At 36.8% G+C, this 15,985-nt stretch overlaps 1 protein-coding gene across 1 annotated transcript in view; it reads left to right on the plus strand.

The window, feature by feature from the left end:
• The window catches only part of BTBD11 (BTB domain containing 11), a 205,440-nt gene that overhangs the window by 170,526 nt on the left and 18,929 nt on the right, over nt 1-15,985 (plus strand). Inside the window, 5 exon segments of the mRNA XM_032220930.1 lie at nt 2,694-2,859; nt 5,941-6,030; nt 10,829-10,930; nt 14,223-14,316; nt 14,414-14,549. Of these exon segments, the coding sequence (XP_032076821.1) occupies nt 2,694-2,859; nt 5,941-6,030; nt 10,829-10,930; nt 14,223-14,316; nt 14,414-14,549 (588 nt within the window).

Raw genomic sequence — 15,985 nt, forward strand, 5'->3', positions numbered from 1 at the left:
TGGGGCTCATTTGTTGATTAGAGTTGGTTTCCAGATGTCTGGTAGGCGGGAGGTATCGTCACGTTTATTCATGTTGTGGGGGTGTTTCTCTATTTCGATAGCTTCCATAATAATTTTCTTGTTGAAGTGTTCAGTTTTGGAGATTAACCTGGTTCCTTCAAAATTAATTTCATGTCCTGTAGCTTTAAGATGCTGGAAAAGGGAGAAAGTTTTTTCTTTTTTTTTTACTGCGTTCTTGTGTTCTGCGATGCATGCATTTATTCTCCTGTTCGTTTGTTTTATGTATATTGCAGGGCAGATTTGGCATGGTATTTCATAGACTCCTTGGTTTTATAGCTGGATTTTGTCTTTGGGGTTTCTTAAGATGTTGGATATTTTTTGGTCAGTGTTGAAGGCTGTCTTGATATTTTGTTTGTGGAAAATTTTGCTGATTTTATCCATGGTGCCTTTGATGTAAGGGAGGAGGTCGATGCCGTTGTCCTGTTCTGTGTCCCATTTTTTTGGGGGGAGTCTCCCTTTGGATTAGGTTGGTAATTGTTTTTCTTTGGAATCTGTTGGAGAAGGTTAATATTTTATTGCTGGAGTGCCCCAATGTGTGTGGATTGTTCAGAAATTATATTTCTTTTCCCTAGTTCCAGCTACTAAACTAACACACAATTATGGTTTTAATTATGGGGGGGGAAATAACCTATATGCTTTTATTTTACCTTTGGAAATCGCATAGGCTTTTTTAACGGCAGAGAGCAACCAAGAAACCATTTTCAGACTTCAGCACTTTTATTTACATTTTTGCAATCAACCTTCCCCAACGTAGCTACCCTTCATATATCGATATGATCTGCCTTTCAAGGTGGCTGAGATTTACAGTGACAATAATTGCAATCCTATTTCAAAGAGCTTTGTGAGGATTCACAAGATAAAAATTGTTCATGGTATGGAAAGGCCCAGTGACTGTGAAATGTCAAGGCAAGGTACAGAACTATTTATATTTAGCAACATATAATCACAAAATGTATGCCCTAGGAATTCAAATTAAGGTAGAAAGCAATCCTACATCCCGATATATTATAAATGGTCTGATTTTCAAAATGATCAGGGGAAAAATGCAAAAGTAGCTATTTAGAAAAGGAAAGAGAAATCGGTTTAAAGGCAGTGATTTAATTAGACCAATTAAGGGCTTATGAAGTGATTTGCACAGTTATAGTTTTACATCAACAGTCCATCAATCAAAATGCTTTTTACAACGTCTGAAAAAAGGGAAAGACAAAAATGGCCCTAAATTACAGTCCTTGATAAACTGTAGGAAGTCTGTAGAACTGGAAGAGGGCTGCATCAAGTGCAAAAGTAATATTAAGGTGCCTCAAGGGTTTTCCAAAGTCATTCTGTACAGAAGAGGGAACAATAACAAAATTGCTGGATCCCATGTTTGCTATAATAAAACCTAGCTGTTAACGTGTACCTGTTTCCATCCTGTTTCCTTCCTTCCATAAGAGATAGAAAACAAAAGTGACAGCAACCAGGCAGACTTTATGTTAAAAGATTTGATGTAATTTATTATGTTTATTAGGAAAGAATTGTTAATAGAGGCCAGACCTAGAACCGTCATTACAAATTAAAGAAAATAGCAGTTGTATATCTTTAGAGGAAGTGTGTCAAACTCAAGACTCACATGTGTCCCCCCCTGGCTCCGTTTTTGCTGGCAGACGACTAGCAAAACAAACTAAAAGCAAAACAAAACAAAAGGAGAAATGTTTCTCCTTTTATATTTGAGCATCCAAGAAGGGACAGGAAAGGAGAAAGGAAACGAGAAAAGAAAAAGAAGGAAAGATGGGAAGAAAGCAAGGAAGGAAAAAGAAGAAAAGAGGGGAAGAAAGAAGAAAGGAGAGGGAAAGGGAAGGAAAAGGAAGGAAGGAGGAAGGAATTGAGGAAGGAAGGAAGGCAGGAGATTATAATGAGAGGGAGGGAGGGTCTGAGGGTCCTACTTAGCAGTTGGCCACCAGAGATTCCCCTGACACGAGTGATGTCAAGCTGGCCATGCCCACCCTGGCCACACCTTCCTGGCTATGCCCCCTCCACCCACCACATGCCTCAAGGTCAAACACAATTGTGATGTGGCCCTCAATGAAATCGAGTTTGATATCTCTATTCTAGAGAATCCCAGGTTGGAGATGCTACTTGGCTGAATGCAAGTTGGAGATTTTCCTCTAGTCTATCTTTTAAGTACTACCATCCTATAGTTTACTTTCTTCTCATCAGGTCAAAAAAAAAGGGGAGGGAGATTTTTTTCCAGCTCTGGGAACCAGACGGAGAGCCTTGCCTTCAGCCCAAATCTATTTGACCGTAGTCTCCATCTATTAGCTCTAATCTATCTGAGTTCCTGCTTTTTCCTGACAATTACTGGCCTCCTTTAAAATTTAAGTAACAATCAAATGTCATAACTGAAATTCTGTATTAAGGGTAAGAAACTGAAGGAAAAAAATGTGGCACACCCGTCTAGAAGAACCTGGTAGCAATAGTTATGGTTTTGGGGTGAGATTTCCCCTAAGTAAATCCTCCTTGACAGTTCATTATTCAGGTTGTTTGTTGCAATGGCAGTTTATGTCATTCGAAGGCAAAATGTGGCATTGGGGAAAAAAATGAATGGAAAAAATCTCTTTTGAAAGAATTTTCTAACTCTTTTCTTCGATTCACAGAATTGATGACTGCTTCTGTGCTTCTCGGAAACTGGACGCAGTGGCCACAGAAGCAAAATTCAAGCAAGACCTAGGGTTCCGGATGTTGACCTGTGGCCGAACAGATCTGGTCAAGCAGGCCATATCTTTGCTGGGGCCCGATGGAATTAACAGCATGAGTGAACAGGTATAAAGAATTATAAACCATGTAGAAAAAGAACAGACTTTGCTTTTTTAGAAAAAGTTTGAAATTAGTTTTCTGAATAGCTCGAAACAAAGTGCTTTAAGAAGATTGAGTTTCTTTTACTTGGATGGGTTGCTTATGTGGGGAGTTTATTATAGACATTTTTATGATCAGTAAGTGGTAACATAGATGGAATGCCTACTTAAAATAACACTTGGGAACAACTGTACATCCCTTCTTTGTGATCACTGAAACTTGAGGAATCTCACAGCTAAATAAGAAAGGCAAGATTCCCTCTTCTATTTTCACCAATAATAAAATTATATACACCATTCCTATTTGGTTTTAAAATTTCTAAAGAAGCAAAACTAAAACTGGAAGAATCCTGAAACATTTAGGAAAACTTAGCCCTACCAAAAAAGAAAGGTCTCTTCGCAGAATGGAGGCAAATTACTTTTTCTTGCTCCATCCATTTGTTCTCTCTTTGGAGCATGCCCCTGTCTTTAATTCAAACAAACAACTAAACATCTTTTTTTCTTCATTCACATTTTTTCGGAGTATAAGACGCACCTTTTTTTCCTCCAAAAAGAGGCTGAAAAGCAGGGTGCATCTTATACACTAAATACAGCATTTTTTTCCTCCTGAAGCCCCGCCCCTTCACCAAAATGGCAGTGCATAACTTTATGGAGGCTTTCAGAGAGCTCCTGGGGGCTGGGGAGGGCAGAAATGAGCAAAAAACAGGTGTTTTTGCCCCCCAGTAGCACTCTATAAGCCTCTATAAGGCTATGCGTGCAATTTTTTTGACAAAAAACAGGCCCATTTTCATGAAAAATGGGCCATTTTTTGCTCATTTTTGGCCCACCCCCCAGGAGAACTCTGCAAGCCCTCCCCCACAAGGGTATTCATGCCTTTTTTTAAAAAACAGGCCCGTTTTCACAAAAAACAGGCCATTTTTGGGAGGTTTGCAGAGTGCAAAAACTCCCCCCCCCTTTTGGAACGCTCTTTAACTGATTGATGAGAATTACATTAATCAAGTGCTGTGCCAGCAGAAAGAAAGTCTTAGGTGCTGCAGATTGTCAGCAGTTTCCTTCTCCAGCACATGGATAAATACACCTGGAAACATCTACCTCCCTAGCCTCTCTCTCTCTCTCCCTACCTACCTACTGTTCTTTTTCTTTATCCCTCTATCTACCAACCAATCTACCTACTCTCTCTCTCTCCCCCACTACCTATCTACGGTATTTTTCTCTCTCTTCTCTCTCTCTATCCCTCTACTATCTACCTACACTCACTCACTCACTCTCTCCCTCCCTACCTACTGTATTTTTATCTATCTCTCTCTATTTCTCTCTCTCTCTCTCTCTCTCTCTCTCCCTTTATCTACCTACCTACCTATCTAACTTCTCTCTCCCTCCCTCCCGCCCTACTGTATTTCTCTCTCTTTCTCTCCTCTCTATTCCTCTACCTATCTACTTTTTTTAAAAAAAATTGCCTCTTCAAAACCTTGGTGCATCTTATCCTCCAAAAAATATGGTAACTCTCCCTTCTTGACTATATTTGTGCCTAATATTGTCAAATAAACATTAATCACAAAGGATATCTTGATCAGCCAAAGTATTTCAGATTAATATAAATTTGCAACTAGAAGTCTCTAATGAAGAGTCAGTTAATCTAGTTTTCCTCCAAACAGAGCAGTATTTCCCTAGAGCTAGATACTCTCAACAGAATTGCCTGGCATTTCATTTCAAATTAAATCAATATATATTAAAGGCATGCATACAATTGCAGTTAGTACTTTTGGCAATTAATATAAAGTTCCAGTCTAACCTGTTAAATTAAACCTGTTAAAGTCTAACCTGTTAAAATAAAACAACATAAAATTGATGAAGGACTGCTCTGCAAAATAAATGCCCAATATTTTATTCTTTGTAGTTAAAAGTAGAGTGGAGTCCAGTCTTGAGATTAAAACCTTCATCTTGGCAAAGAAGCATTGATAAAAATTTAATAAACAGCTTTATAAAAAGTATGCTTTACTGGCAGTCCTCGATTTACACTTACTCATTTAGTGACCGTTCAAAGTTACAATGGCACTGAAAAAGTAACTTGCAACCAGTCCTCATGCATAACCATTGCAACATCTCCATGTTCCCATGAGCAGCAAAATTCAGGCACTTGGCAATTGCCATATATTTATAATGTTTGCAGAGTGCTGGAGTCATGTGACCGCCATTTGTGACTTCACAGCTTTTGACAAAGTCAATAGGGGAACCAAGATTCACTTAGAATCTTGAGCCGAGGTGGTGCAGTGGTTAAATGCAGCACTGCAAGCTACTGCTAGATCAGCAGTTCAGCGGTTCAAATCTCACCGGCTCAGGGTTGACTCAGCCTTCCATCCTTCCGAGGTGGGTAAAATGAGGACCCGGATTGTTGGGGGCAATATGCTGACTCTCTGTAAACCGCTTAGAGAGGGCTGAAAGCCCTATGAAGCGGTATATAAGTCTACTGCTGTTAACAACCATACAATTCTTTTAACAACTATGCCAAAAAAGGTTGTAAAATCAGCTGTGACTCACTTAACAACTGCTTTACTTAGCAATGGAAATTCTGATCTGAATTGTGGCTGCATGTTGAGGTCTACCTGAGCCCATCTACATGTTGAACATCTCACATCTGTTTTTCTAAATAAAATCGGGGGGGGGGGAGTTTGATGAAATAAATGGGCAAACCCAGATGTGCAAATCAACCTAATTTTTCATAAGGTTATCATTTGATAATGCACCTCAAGGGCATTTCTTGTGGGATTTTTTTCTGTCTCTAATGCTACTGATAACTTTAGCTGTATAGTTGTCTCCTTTCCATTTTCCCTCACATAATCAAATAATATCAAACTTGTCTGAATCAAATAAAACTTGTCTGAATTAAATAATATCCTTGAGGATTGATAGGTGTTTGCACATGGTCTAGTGTCCTGCTACTTGTATTTGACCCTGGTCTGGTCACTAGGACATCACCTTATGACCCCGAATGAAAGATCATAAATCAAAGACTATAAATAAATGATTGTGAATACTGTTGTCCACACAGGGTATGACTCCATTGATGTATGCTTGTGTGCGGGGTGATGAGGCCATGGTCCAGATGTTACTGGATGCTGGAGCAGATCTAAATGCTGAGGTGAGACTATTCTTATGATTGCATCTGTTCTGGGAAGGCAGGAAGCCAAAGACAAGGGCACTCATGTTTTAAAATGCTGCATGACTTTGTTAGAACAGCTAAAATGTCAAATCCAGATTTAATCTTTTTTTAACCATCTTTCAGGAACATTTTTACCCTCTGATGCATGTACTACTCCCTCTCTTTAATAATGGTTTCTGCATACAGGAATGAAAAATAGAATCCTTGAAAGCCAAAGGTTATTGAGCAAAACAGCAATGCTTATCCATGAAAGACAATAAGGCCTACTACTCCCTGTTGCTAAACCCAGGCCTCTATGGCAGTAGTTCTCCACCTGTGGTCTGTGGATCCCTGGGGGTCCATGATGTCATCACAGGGTGTCTGCAAAGACTTTAAGAAATGCTATGATTTAAATCTTGAGTTAAGTCTTGGGGGGTCTTTGGACATGGTTTGTGGCCACAAAGGTGGATTTTAAGGGGGTCTGTGGTGAAGGAAAGGTTGAGAACCACTGCTCTATGTTATCTTCCAAATGTATCACTTCATATTATCAGTATTATTATTTAATGATCTTAACATTGTAGTGCCTAATTTGTTAAACATGGCTAGATTCATCCATTTAATTTAATTTTTTGAATTTACTGCACTATCATCTACTAAGATTTTTTTGATAGTTTTATAGTAAGCCAAAACCAAACAAACCATCTTCATCTTAGCATGCTATCCAAATCAATCCAACCTAATTTGGGCTTTAAACTATCCTTCTCTTTAACTGGGTGCTTCATTGAAATTTTAAATCCAGAAATTTAAAGCTTGATCAATTCACTAAAAAGTAAGCCCACAAAAAATCTTGCTGGTGGAATTGTGGTGACAAACTACAGAATTTGTCTGCATCAATATTTTTATAGAGTAACAGCTGCATGTACATGGTCTGGTATACACACTTCTTGAATATAGACTTGTATTTAAACCTGGCTTAAAGTGGCTTAAACCCACTTTGAGCTCTTGAACAAAAGGTGGCTTATATATCAGTAAATCAGTCAACAAAACTATGACATTTAATGCAGGCAGAGAGTTGACTGAACTAGCTGGGCAGTCAGTCAATAAAGAATAAAGAAGAATAAACAATAGACAAGCATCTCGTACAAAGCATATTCATCCCTGCTGTATGTTTGAGGAAAACTGCCAGAAGAGAAAGAATTGGCATAGAACCAATCTTAAGCTACATAGAAAAACAGCAAATAAAGTGGTTTGCTCACCTGGAGAGGCGGTCATGGGATTCCATGCCATACAAGACATACACAGAAAGGGAAGATGGTCAAAGAACACGAGGTAGACAAAAAAAAAGATGGAGAGACAACATCAAAGACACACTATAACAACATCAATTAACAAAGATTAAGGCTGTCAGAAGGGCAAGAACAAGAATATTTTATTTCCTCAATACCTGAAGCAGTAAAAGAGGAAGTGAAGAAGAAGAGGAGGAGGAAGGTCAATTTGTGGGGAAAGGGCACAGTATTCAGCCTCTTTTCAACATCCAGCCGAACTGAGATGCTCTTTCTTTTGCAATCATAATTTTTGTCTCTTTTGCTGCATACTGTAGAACGGTGATCTTTTTTACAATCTAATATTTTTGTGTCCTCGTTCACAAGGCTTTTTGGCAATATAATAAAAAGAAGACCATGTGAAGATGTACTGATAACATAATTACTTTTCCTTTATCTGAGTTGCCCACCATTGTACTTATAAAACTCTTGATTACATTTCCAAGGGTATAATTTGGGACAAATCTTGCAGAATCAGTTCTTTGTAAGATTTATATGTATAAAAGTCCAGAATTATTGAGCCAGGATGAAAAACATGATGCAGCATTTTTTGTTTACTTTTTAGTTTGCTTAAGGCTACCCACAATACAATGAATGAATAGTAGCTTGTTTCAGGGAAAATATTATGATTTCTATTGCTAATAGTGCAGTGAAAACAGCAAGACTTAATAATAGGAGATTTATTAATCTTTGATGGCTTCACAAACTTTGTGAACCATTGTAGACTATCTCCATATTAAAGTTTTATATGTATGTATGTATGTATGTATGTATGTATGTATGTATGTATGTGTGTGTGTGTGTGTGTGTATATATATATATATATATATATATATATATATATATATATATATGTATATATATGTATATATATGTATATATATGTATATATATATATTTTAAAGTCACAACCCCTGGAATGCCCAAATATGAGAAGAAGTTCACTGCTTCCATTCTCTGTCCATCGGCTAGTCATAAGAGACCATCCAGACAGAAACCCAATATTTTTACTGTTGCCTTTGTTATATTTTGTGTTGTATTTGTGCTGATAAATAAATAAAGGGGGACTAGTACAGATCTATTTCAAGCTATTTAGCTCTCATCAGCTAGCCATACCCTTGCTGGGATTGGAACCTGTGCTGTATTGCATCTTAGGCAGATGTGTTAACCATTAAGCCACAGAGTTCCTCTCCTTATCAGCTGAGCCAGGGAGAAAGGTATATATTTAAAGTCACAACCCCTGGTATGCCCAAATATGGGAGGAAGTTCACTGCTTCCATTCTCTGTCCATCGGCTCGTCATAAGAGACCATCCAGACCGAAACCCAATATTTTTAGAGCCAATTGAAGATAATTAAATAGGGTGTAAACATAATTATCATCATACAAGAGGATACTGAAAAGCAGAGGAGAATGGAGGAAAAGGTTGTTGAAGATGATTTAATCATTCTTTTTTGTAAATCATGCTTTGCTACTTGCAGAAATCTTGATGGAGAAGTGGGATAGATTAAGATAAGGTAAATGCAGCCATAAAATTCTAAAATAGGACCCGGTAGTGGACTTTTCTGTTGCTCTGCTAAATGTCTTTGGTTTGTTAGCGATTGAAAATTGATGCAATTTGGTTTGGGATTTGTTGAAATACTTAAAATTGGTTTTTCATGATGTTTGCACAACAGAGTCTCTTGGACGAATGCTTCATTGGGAAATGGAGTCAAATTGAAGTAGGAAGAAGAGTGCTTTTTTAAAATAGACAACATTTTCTCTGGTGTGAAAAATCGCTATAGCAATCTGAAAACCATCACCTTTAAAACTTCCTATAGTGTTGCATTGCAATCTATGCTGAAGCAGCATGTTGATATAAAAAACCCCCTGTCATTGACTGTGGTGGGATATCTGTAATAGGTCAACATTCATTTGTAACCTTCAAGCCATCAAATGCTTATTAGCAAACTATATCATAGAAGGGATTGAGGGGGCATTTGTGTTTCCTTAGAGCTAGTTATAAAATAAGGGACAGAAATCCTATAGCTGGTTGATACTAAGTACTAGTTATAAAGTCTTCTTTATTTGTACCAAAAAAGGGACAGTGGATTCTGAAAGAGAGAAGAAAAAGAGCTAGTTTGGTCTAATAGTTAAGGCACCAGGCTAGAAACCAGGAACTGTGAATTCTACTCCTACCTTAGGCATGAAAACCAGCTGGGTGCCTTTGGGCCAGTCTCTCTCTCTCTCAAAGTTATTCTGGAACATGTGGAATTTGGAAAGTGATGGAATAGATGTATAATTTTAACCTTTGTTCACATGGTATGAAGTTACAAGCTGGCAAAATCAGAATTCGAAAAAACAAATCTGGAGTGCAGCCAAAAATATATTTTAATACAGAAGACAGTGCTACCTAGGTTTTTTTATATTGGACTAGCTCTTTATTGATATGCAGGAAAGTTCAATGAATATTATTGCATGAAGTCAAAGTTTCATTTTATTTTTAAAACCTGGGCTGTGTATTATGATAAAAGGTTTTTATATGTTTTGTTTATTTGGTTGTGGATTAGGGTTTCTTTTTTAAAAAAAATGTGAGATTTAAGACGTAGCAATTTATAGCTTTTTATGTGTTTATGAGATACAGCAATTTATCTATTCAGAATTTCAGATACCTCTGCATTATGATGTTACTTATTGTCTTGGAATAGACTGAAGTGCAAATAACAGACATTATTTCTGCTACTATTATTTAAATGTTTTCATTTTGAACTGGTGAGATTTTCTTGTGAGAACTAATTTCCAATATATAGACACTAAATATTATGGTGTCTATTTAATTTACTGGTCTAACCTTAAAACTCTCTTAAGTAGCCTAGCATGAGACTGTTCCTGTGTGAAGATGACATTTGTAGGCATTCTTTTTTACGTGTTCTAACAAATAATCAATTAAAGCTAGTAAAGTGCTGTGTTTGACAAGTTTACAACTGATGATTGACTAGATAGTAAAAGATATCAGAGTGTTTTCCTGTTAGCAGTGAAATAGCGAAGATTACAGAGAAAAAATTGGGATGGTTAATTCAATAATCTAAACTTAATCTAAATCTCCTGAAGTCAACTCTGTTGTTTGGGATGGCAGCAGAACAAGAATTTTTTTTACAGATTGTATGTATCATGGCACTTCCCCCACCCCAACAATATATTCTCATGGAATTGTTTCAGGCATCATATTAGAATAGAATACAATAACAGAGTTGGAAGGGACTTTGGAGGTCCTACATCACTTCAGACAAATGGTTATCCAACATCCAACATCTTCTTTAAAACTTCCATTGTTTTTTTTTTTTTAAAGGATTTTTTAAAGAGTTTCTTTTGCATGCTTTCTTTCTTTTCTCTATACCTTAACGTGCCAAGCTTTCTGGCAAGTTTGTTTTGATTACACATACAATGGCTTTTGCTGAAGAGTCACATATAAAAGAAACCTACTTTATCTGTTTATAGGTTGTCAATACTCCTCATAAATATCCATCCGTCCATCCTGAGACCCGTCATTGGACCGCCCTGACATTTGCTGTGTTGCATGGACATATTCCTGTAGTCCAGGTATTACTGTATTTCCCTTTTGCTCCATCTCATAGTTTATTTATCATGGTTAGCTTTTAATTGGCAATCATTCCACACTTGGCAGGCATTTTCATTATTTTTTTTTGCTACTTATTTCTTTGCTCTGTAGATATATAATAACTCTATTATATACAACTACAAGTATAAGCTACAAGTATACCTATTAGGAAGTAATCCTCACCGGATAGCTAGAATTAACTCTGAGAAATTTGCATGCTATTAACGGCTAAATCACTGTGAAGTGTAAATAGGGGAATTAAAAAATAAATCATACCAATAATATCCTATTGGCACTTTTGAATATTTTTAACCATATGTTTTATGTATCCATTTATTTATTGTTTAATAATATATTATCATGTCACATTATAATATATTAGAAAAGAAAGCTTCCTTTCTTTTCCTCCTTTTGTCCAACCTTGTTTTAAAAAACCACAGCCAAAAAGAATAGACATAAAACAATAAATAAAAATAGAAAGAATAATACGGTAGGAGTTTAAGGACCACATAGAGTGGTTTTGGGTCTCTAAAACCCCTCATCCAATGAGTTTCATTGACTAAAACTTTATAATTTCTTCATGTTATATAGAACAGATTAATGATACTCATGCCTATCAATTCCAGCTCCAAGTTCATAAGACATTTAAAGTGATGACAATTTCATAAAGGATAAGTTTATCAGTGGTTATCAGAAAAATTGGAAAGGAAGTTTGCTTTAGCTCTAATTTGGAGACAAGCAAAAAATGACTTCTCTATGATATCTTGCTTTCTGAAACTGAAAATAAGGTTATTGGTTACTTTCTATTAGCGAGATCCAGGAAGAAAGTTCTTACATTATTTGTAGGTTAAATATCAGTGTGGCATTATATAAAGGTCAGTGGTCTGCATTCTAGATATTTTTCAGCCTTTCTTGTTTTCCTGTATTTTTATGTAATTTAGAACACAATAAATACTGAAGCAGTGGACAGTTATGCTTTTCACCCACCCACCCCTTTTGCACATATAGAAGTGAACTGAACCAGCAACTGACATTACTACAATGTTGGTGACAGAACAGTGTCTTCCATCTCATTGGAAGACAGCAATCTAGTGCCCTCAACTGCATCTGAATACAAAATCATTCTAGCTTCTAATAGGAGAGAATGGAATTCAAGTTCAAGCAGAACATCTGCTACTTCTCAGCATCTGTTGTCTCACATTGTCTAATGGCAGTGCTGTTTTTGATGGAACCGACAAGGAAGGCCAACTGCAAGACCATGATAAGATGCTTATGACTGATCGCTCTTCACTCCCGTTTATTTCTGCTCTCTCTTTCAGTAACAGGATTCCTTTAACAATGAAGTGTCAAGCACATTGTGCATTCATGGCTCCTACTCAAGTGATTTAAATCCAGCACAAGACTACTGAAATAAAGAAATGGACATTATCCATTTAAAAATGATTGCGTTTACAAGTTAGAGGTCTTTACCTATGATAGATAATGTACATCAATGTATGTATGATATAATGGTAATAATTAGCATAGCTTAGTCTAGAACAAACTAAATCCATTATTTGTTGAAATGTTGCATTTGTTGAATCCTTGAAATGTTACAGATTGTGAAAGTAGTATTGGAAAGACCAGATTGTGGGTTATATAAATAAGGAGCAAATCCTATCCTCTTCTAATACTGATGATGTTATCTAGTTGGATAATGAAACATCTGTAAGAAAACAAGTTCAGAGAGCACCAAGGATCCCACAGCTCAACCCTAAGCTACAAATAGGTTCTTCTATTAAATCAGAGTTGTTGGGATGGGACAGTTCCCTTGGCAACAACAACATGGAATGGGTGAATAATTCCTTTGGCATCAGCCCCAATAAGAATATAAGCAGAAGATTGGTTTTAGACTGGATAGTTATATTTCTGAATCTTTGGATTGTTTTGAATGGATTAAAGTTGCAATGGTAGAGGATATATGGTACCCTACATCTATTATATCATTTCAGGTTTTTGCAGAGTGCTGTCATATTCTTCAGCTGTCTCTCCCCCCCCTCAAGCCTAAACATATTTAGTTCCCTCAATCTTTCCACTGTCATAATAATCTGAGCTGACATTTCTGTGGTGGTGAAATAAATGTTCAATTGCTACCATTTGGTATGTTGCTTTCTCAAACCACTTTAGGGTAATTTGTGGTTGTATTGTAAATTACTGTTTATTTTCATGATAGAATCCTCATGTGTCTTCTTCTCCCAAGATATAGAGACACTAAGGATGTTCTACTTCTGAAATTCTTGAACTTCTCACCTTTGGTATTTGTTTTAATGTATAGTCCATTCCAAACATTCCCAATCTCTGAAGAATATGTCATTCTGAAATCTTTTAGGTTTCTTGTAACATAAAATTCCACTTGTGTGAAAATGGAGTATTAGGCTAGGTGAAAACAGAAGATGTATAGCTGAGCTGCAGATCCTAAGAACTGTCAAGAAGGGCAGTTGTCCTTTGACTTTACCTTCATTGTGAAAACACAACAGAAAGCTCTTGGGAAGCCAATTTGCTGAAGCAAATATAAATCAAGTTGGTGGGTTAAGAAAGCAGTCATAAGAAAAAGTGGGGAATTGACCATTCAGGGTTTGGGACATTTTTGGGGAAAAAGAAAAGGGCTGATCCTTTAAAGGCCATTATTTGGAATGACTGTGTCTTTACTCTTCTAGCATCAAAATATTGCAAATTATTGGTGTGCAGTAATCTTGTCTCAGCAATGGTACAAATAAAAGGGGGGAAAAACTGCAAACAAGTTGGATAACTGCATGCACGTGTAGGATTCTACAATTCATTTGACACACAGCATTAAAACTCAACTGTTCTTATCACCTTTTCCCTTGATATTTAACGCTTTCTTGGTGGCAACCAAAGATGACAAACATCTTGTTTTGTGGCCTGGCCCCCAATTTGATTAACCTTGGACTTCTCTACTTATTAATTTGCTGTAACCAGATCTAGGCTGGAGTATGCACTAAGTGGTGGCAAAGAACTACATTGTTGGTTGTCTGTTTGGTCATCTGGATTTTTGCATCCCATTTGTGATAGCTAGTATTTATGTATTTTCAGCATGCGGGTGCTTTAGCTTGCACAAGTTTAGGAAGCAGATTCTGGCTCAGAATGTTGGGGCTTGCAATAAAATGGATCTCAGCAGTGGGTTGAAGAAGATTGCTCTTCTGTGTTGGATGAGCATTTAGTTCTTTTGTAGATTTTTTAAAAAAACAAACAAACAATGGATCTCTTTTATAGCTACTACTGGATGCAGGAGCCAAAGTAGAAGGTTCTTTGGAACATGGTGAGGAAAACTATTCAGAAACACCCTTGCAACTGGCAGCTGCTGCTGGTAAGGATTATCTTATAATACCTTAGTTAATGTTGTTTGATTGAAGAGAATAAGAAGCAGGCTTTTAAAAAAGGCTTTCATTGTTGCTCATTTGTAGGAAATTTTGAACTAGTTAGTCTGCTTTTGGAGCGAGGTGCTGATCCTATGATTGGAACAATGTACAGGAATGGAATTTCCATCACTCCACAAGGTGATATGAACTCCTTCAGCCAGGCTGCTGCACATGGACACAGGTATATTTAGTATGCTTTTAGTTAAGTGTTAAAACACTGTTTGAATGGGACGCTTAAAGCATTTGACCTGCAATTCTTGTACATTAATATTCATTCACATATACATTTACAGTCGGTTTTTAAAATTATTTTTAACAAAATAGGTAAAGAATATATTCTATTTGCTATTGCTATTGTCCATGAAAACTAAACAAAAGTAAAGAGCTAGTATATATAACAGTAATAATGCAGGAACAAACACTGCTGAGATGCAGGCAACAAGTTACAAGCTGGATGTTGGCATTAAAGCAAGTTAAAAATCAGGGTAGCCTAGAGTTAGGGAAAATATTATTGTCCTGGCAAATGCTTAAAATATCTATTTTACCCTTTAAATTTCTTGCCAAATCAGATTACATGTCCCATTTGGGGGAGGATAGAGTTTTTTTTAAATGTAAGGTATTACTTTTGCTGCTTACATTATCTACAAATCAAATACACCCCCCCCCCCAAAACAATTGGCTGCACACTCTTATTTTATTTTGATATCAATTCTGAGGCCATCAGACTGGGACAAAGACAAAATTGACCTGTAGGCCATCTCAAACCAGGATCTATTTAGGACAGGCCCGTTTAGCTGTCCAGATTTTAACAGACTGCAACTTGTGTCGAGCTGACCGGTTACGAGACAAAAAAATATTGACGAACATAATTTTCCGTCACTTGATATTTGTTTTAGCTTTATAACTCAGCTGCTCTATCAACTGAAACAGACTTGCAGGAGCACCTTTCAATGAGATTTCAATGAAAGACAAAGAGAGAAGTATTTCTGGAGTCAGGACCATTACTGTAAAGAGAAATCTCAAATATAGTCCTAGTTCATAGATGTACAACTTATGTAAAACATCAGGAAAGGAATATGAGATACAAGGTTTGTTCGGGAAATAGATATTCCAGATATTCTTCAGCATAATGATCTCGTGGAATCACAAGGAAAAACAACAGAGCTGCCAATTTTATTTCCCTGGCAGTATACAGAACTAATGAACCATTAGGCTAGTAATGAAGGGGGAAAAAAATAAGAGACGGCTTGTGAGAGAATAAGACAAGTTTAAGGCAGAGAATAAGCATGTGTATATATGAATCAGAAAGGCACAAACACATGATTGTAAATCACCTTGTTACTAAGCACTTTGTGAATGAGGTGTCTAAAAATGCCATTAAGTCATACAGAATTTCTGTTCGTGCTACTAAACCCAGACATCTTCTTTGCCCTTATCAATCATCCCTTGATGGTGCAGTTATTGTATTATAAATAATCATGTGTAGAATTAGAGAGGAAAGGTTAGCATTTCTGTATTAGGGCCAAGAAAATACATGAACTGAAGGTGCAAAAAGAAAAGTGCCCATTGAAAGTCAACTGTCTATGACAAAGGATTGAAAGTTGTCTTTGCCACCAC

Source organism: Thamnophis elegans, chromosome 7 (assembly GCF_009769535.1).
Source record: "Thamnophis elegans isolate rThaEle1 chromosome 7, rThaEle1.pri, whole genome shotgun sequence".
NCBI lineage: Eukaryota > Metazoa > Chordata > Lepidosauria > Squamata > Colubridae > Thamnophis > Thamnophis elegans.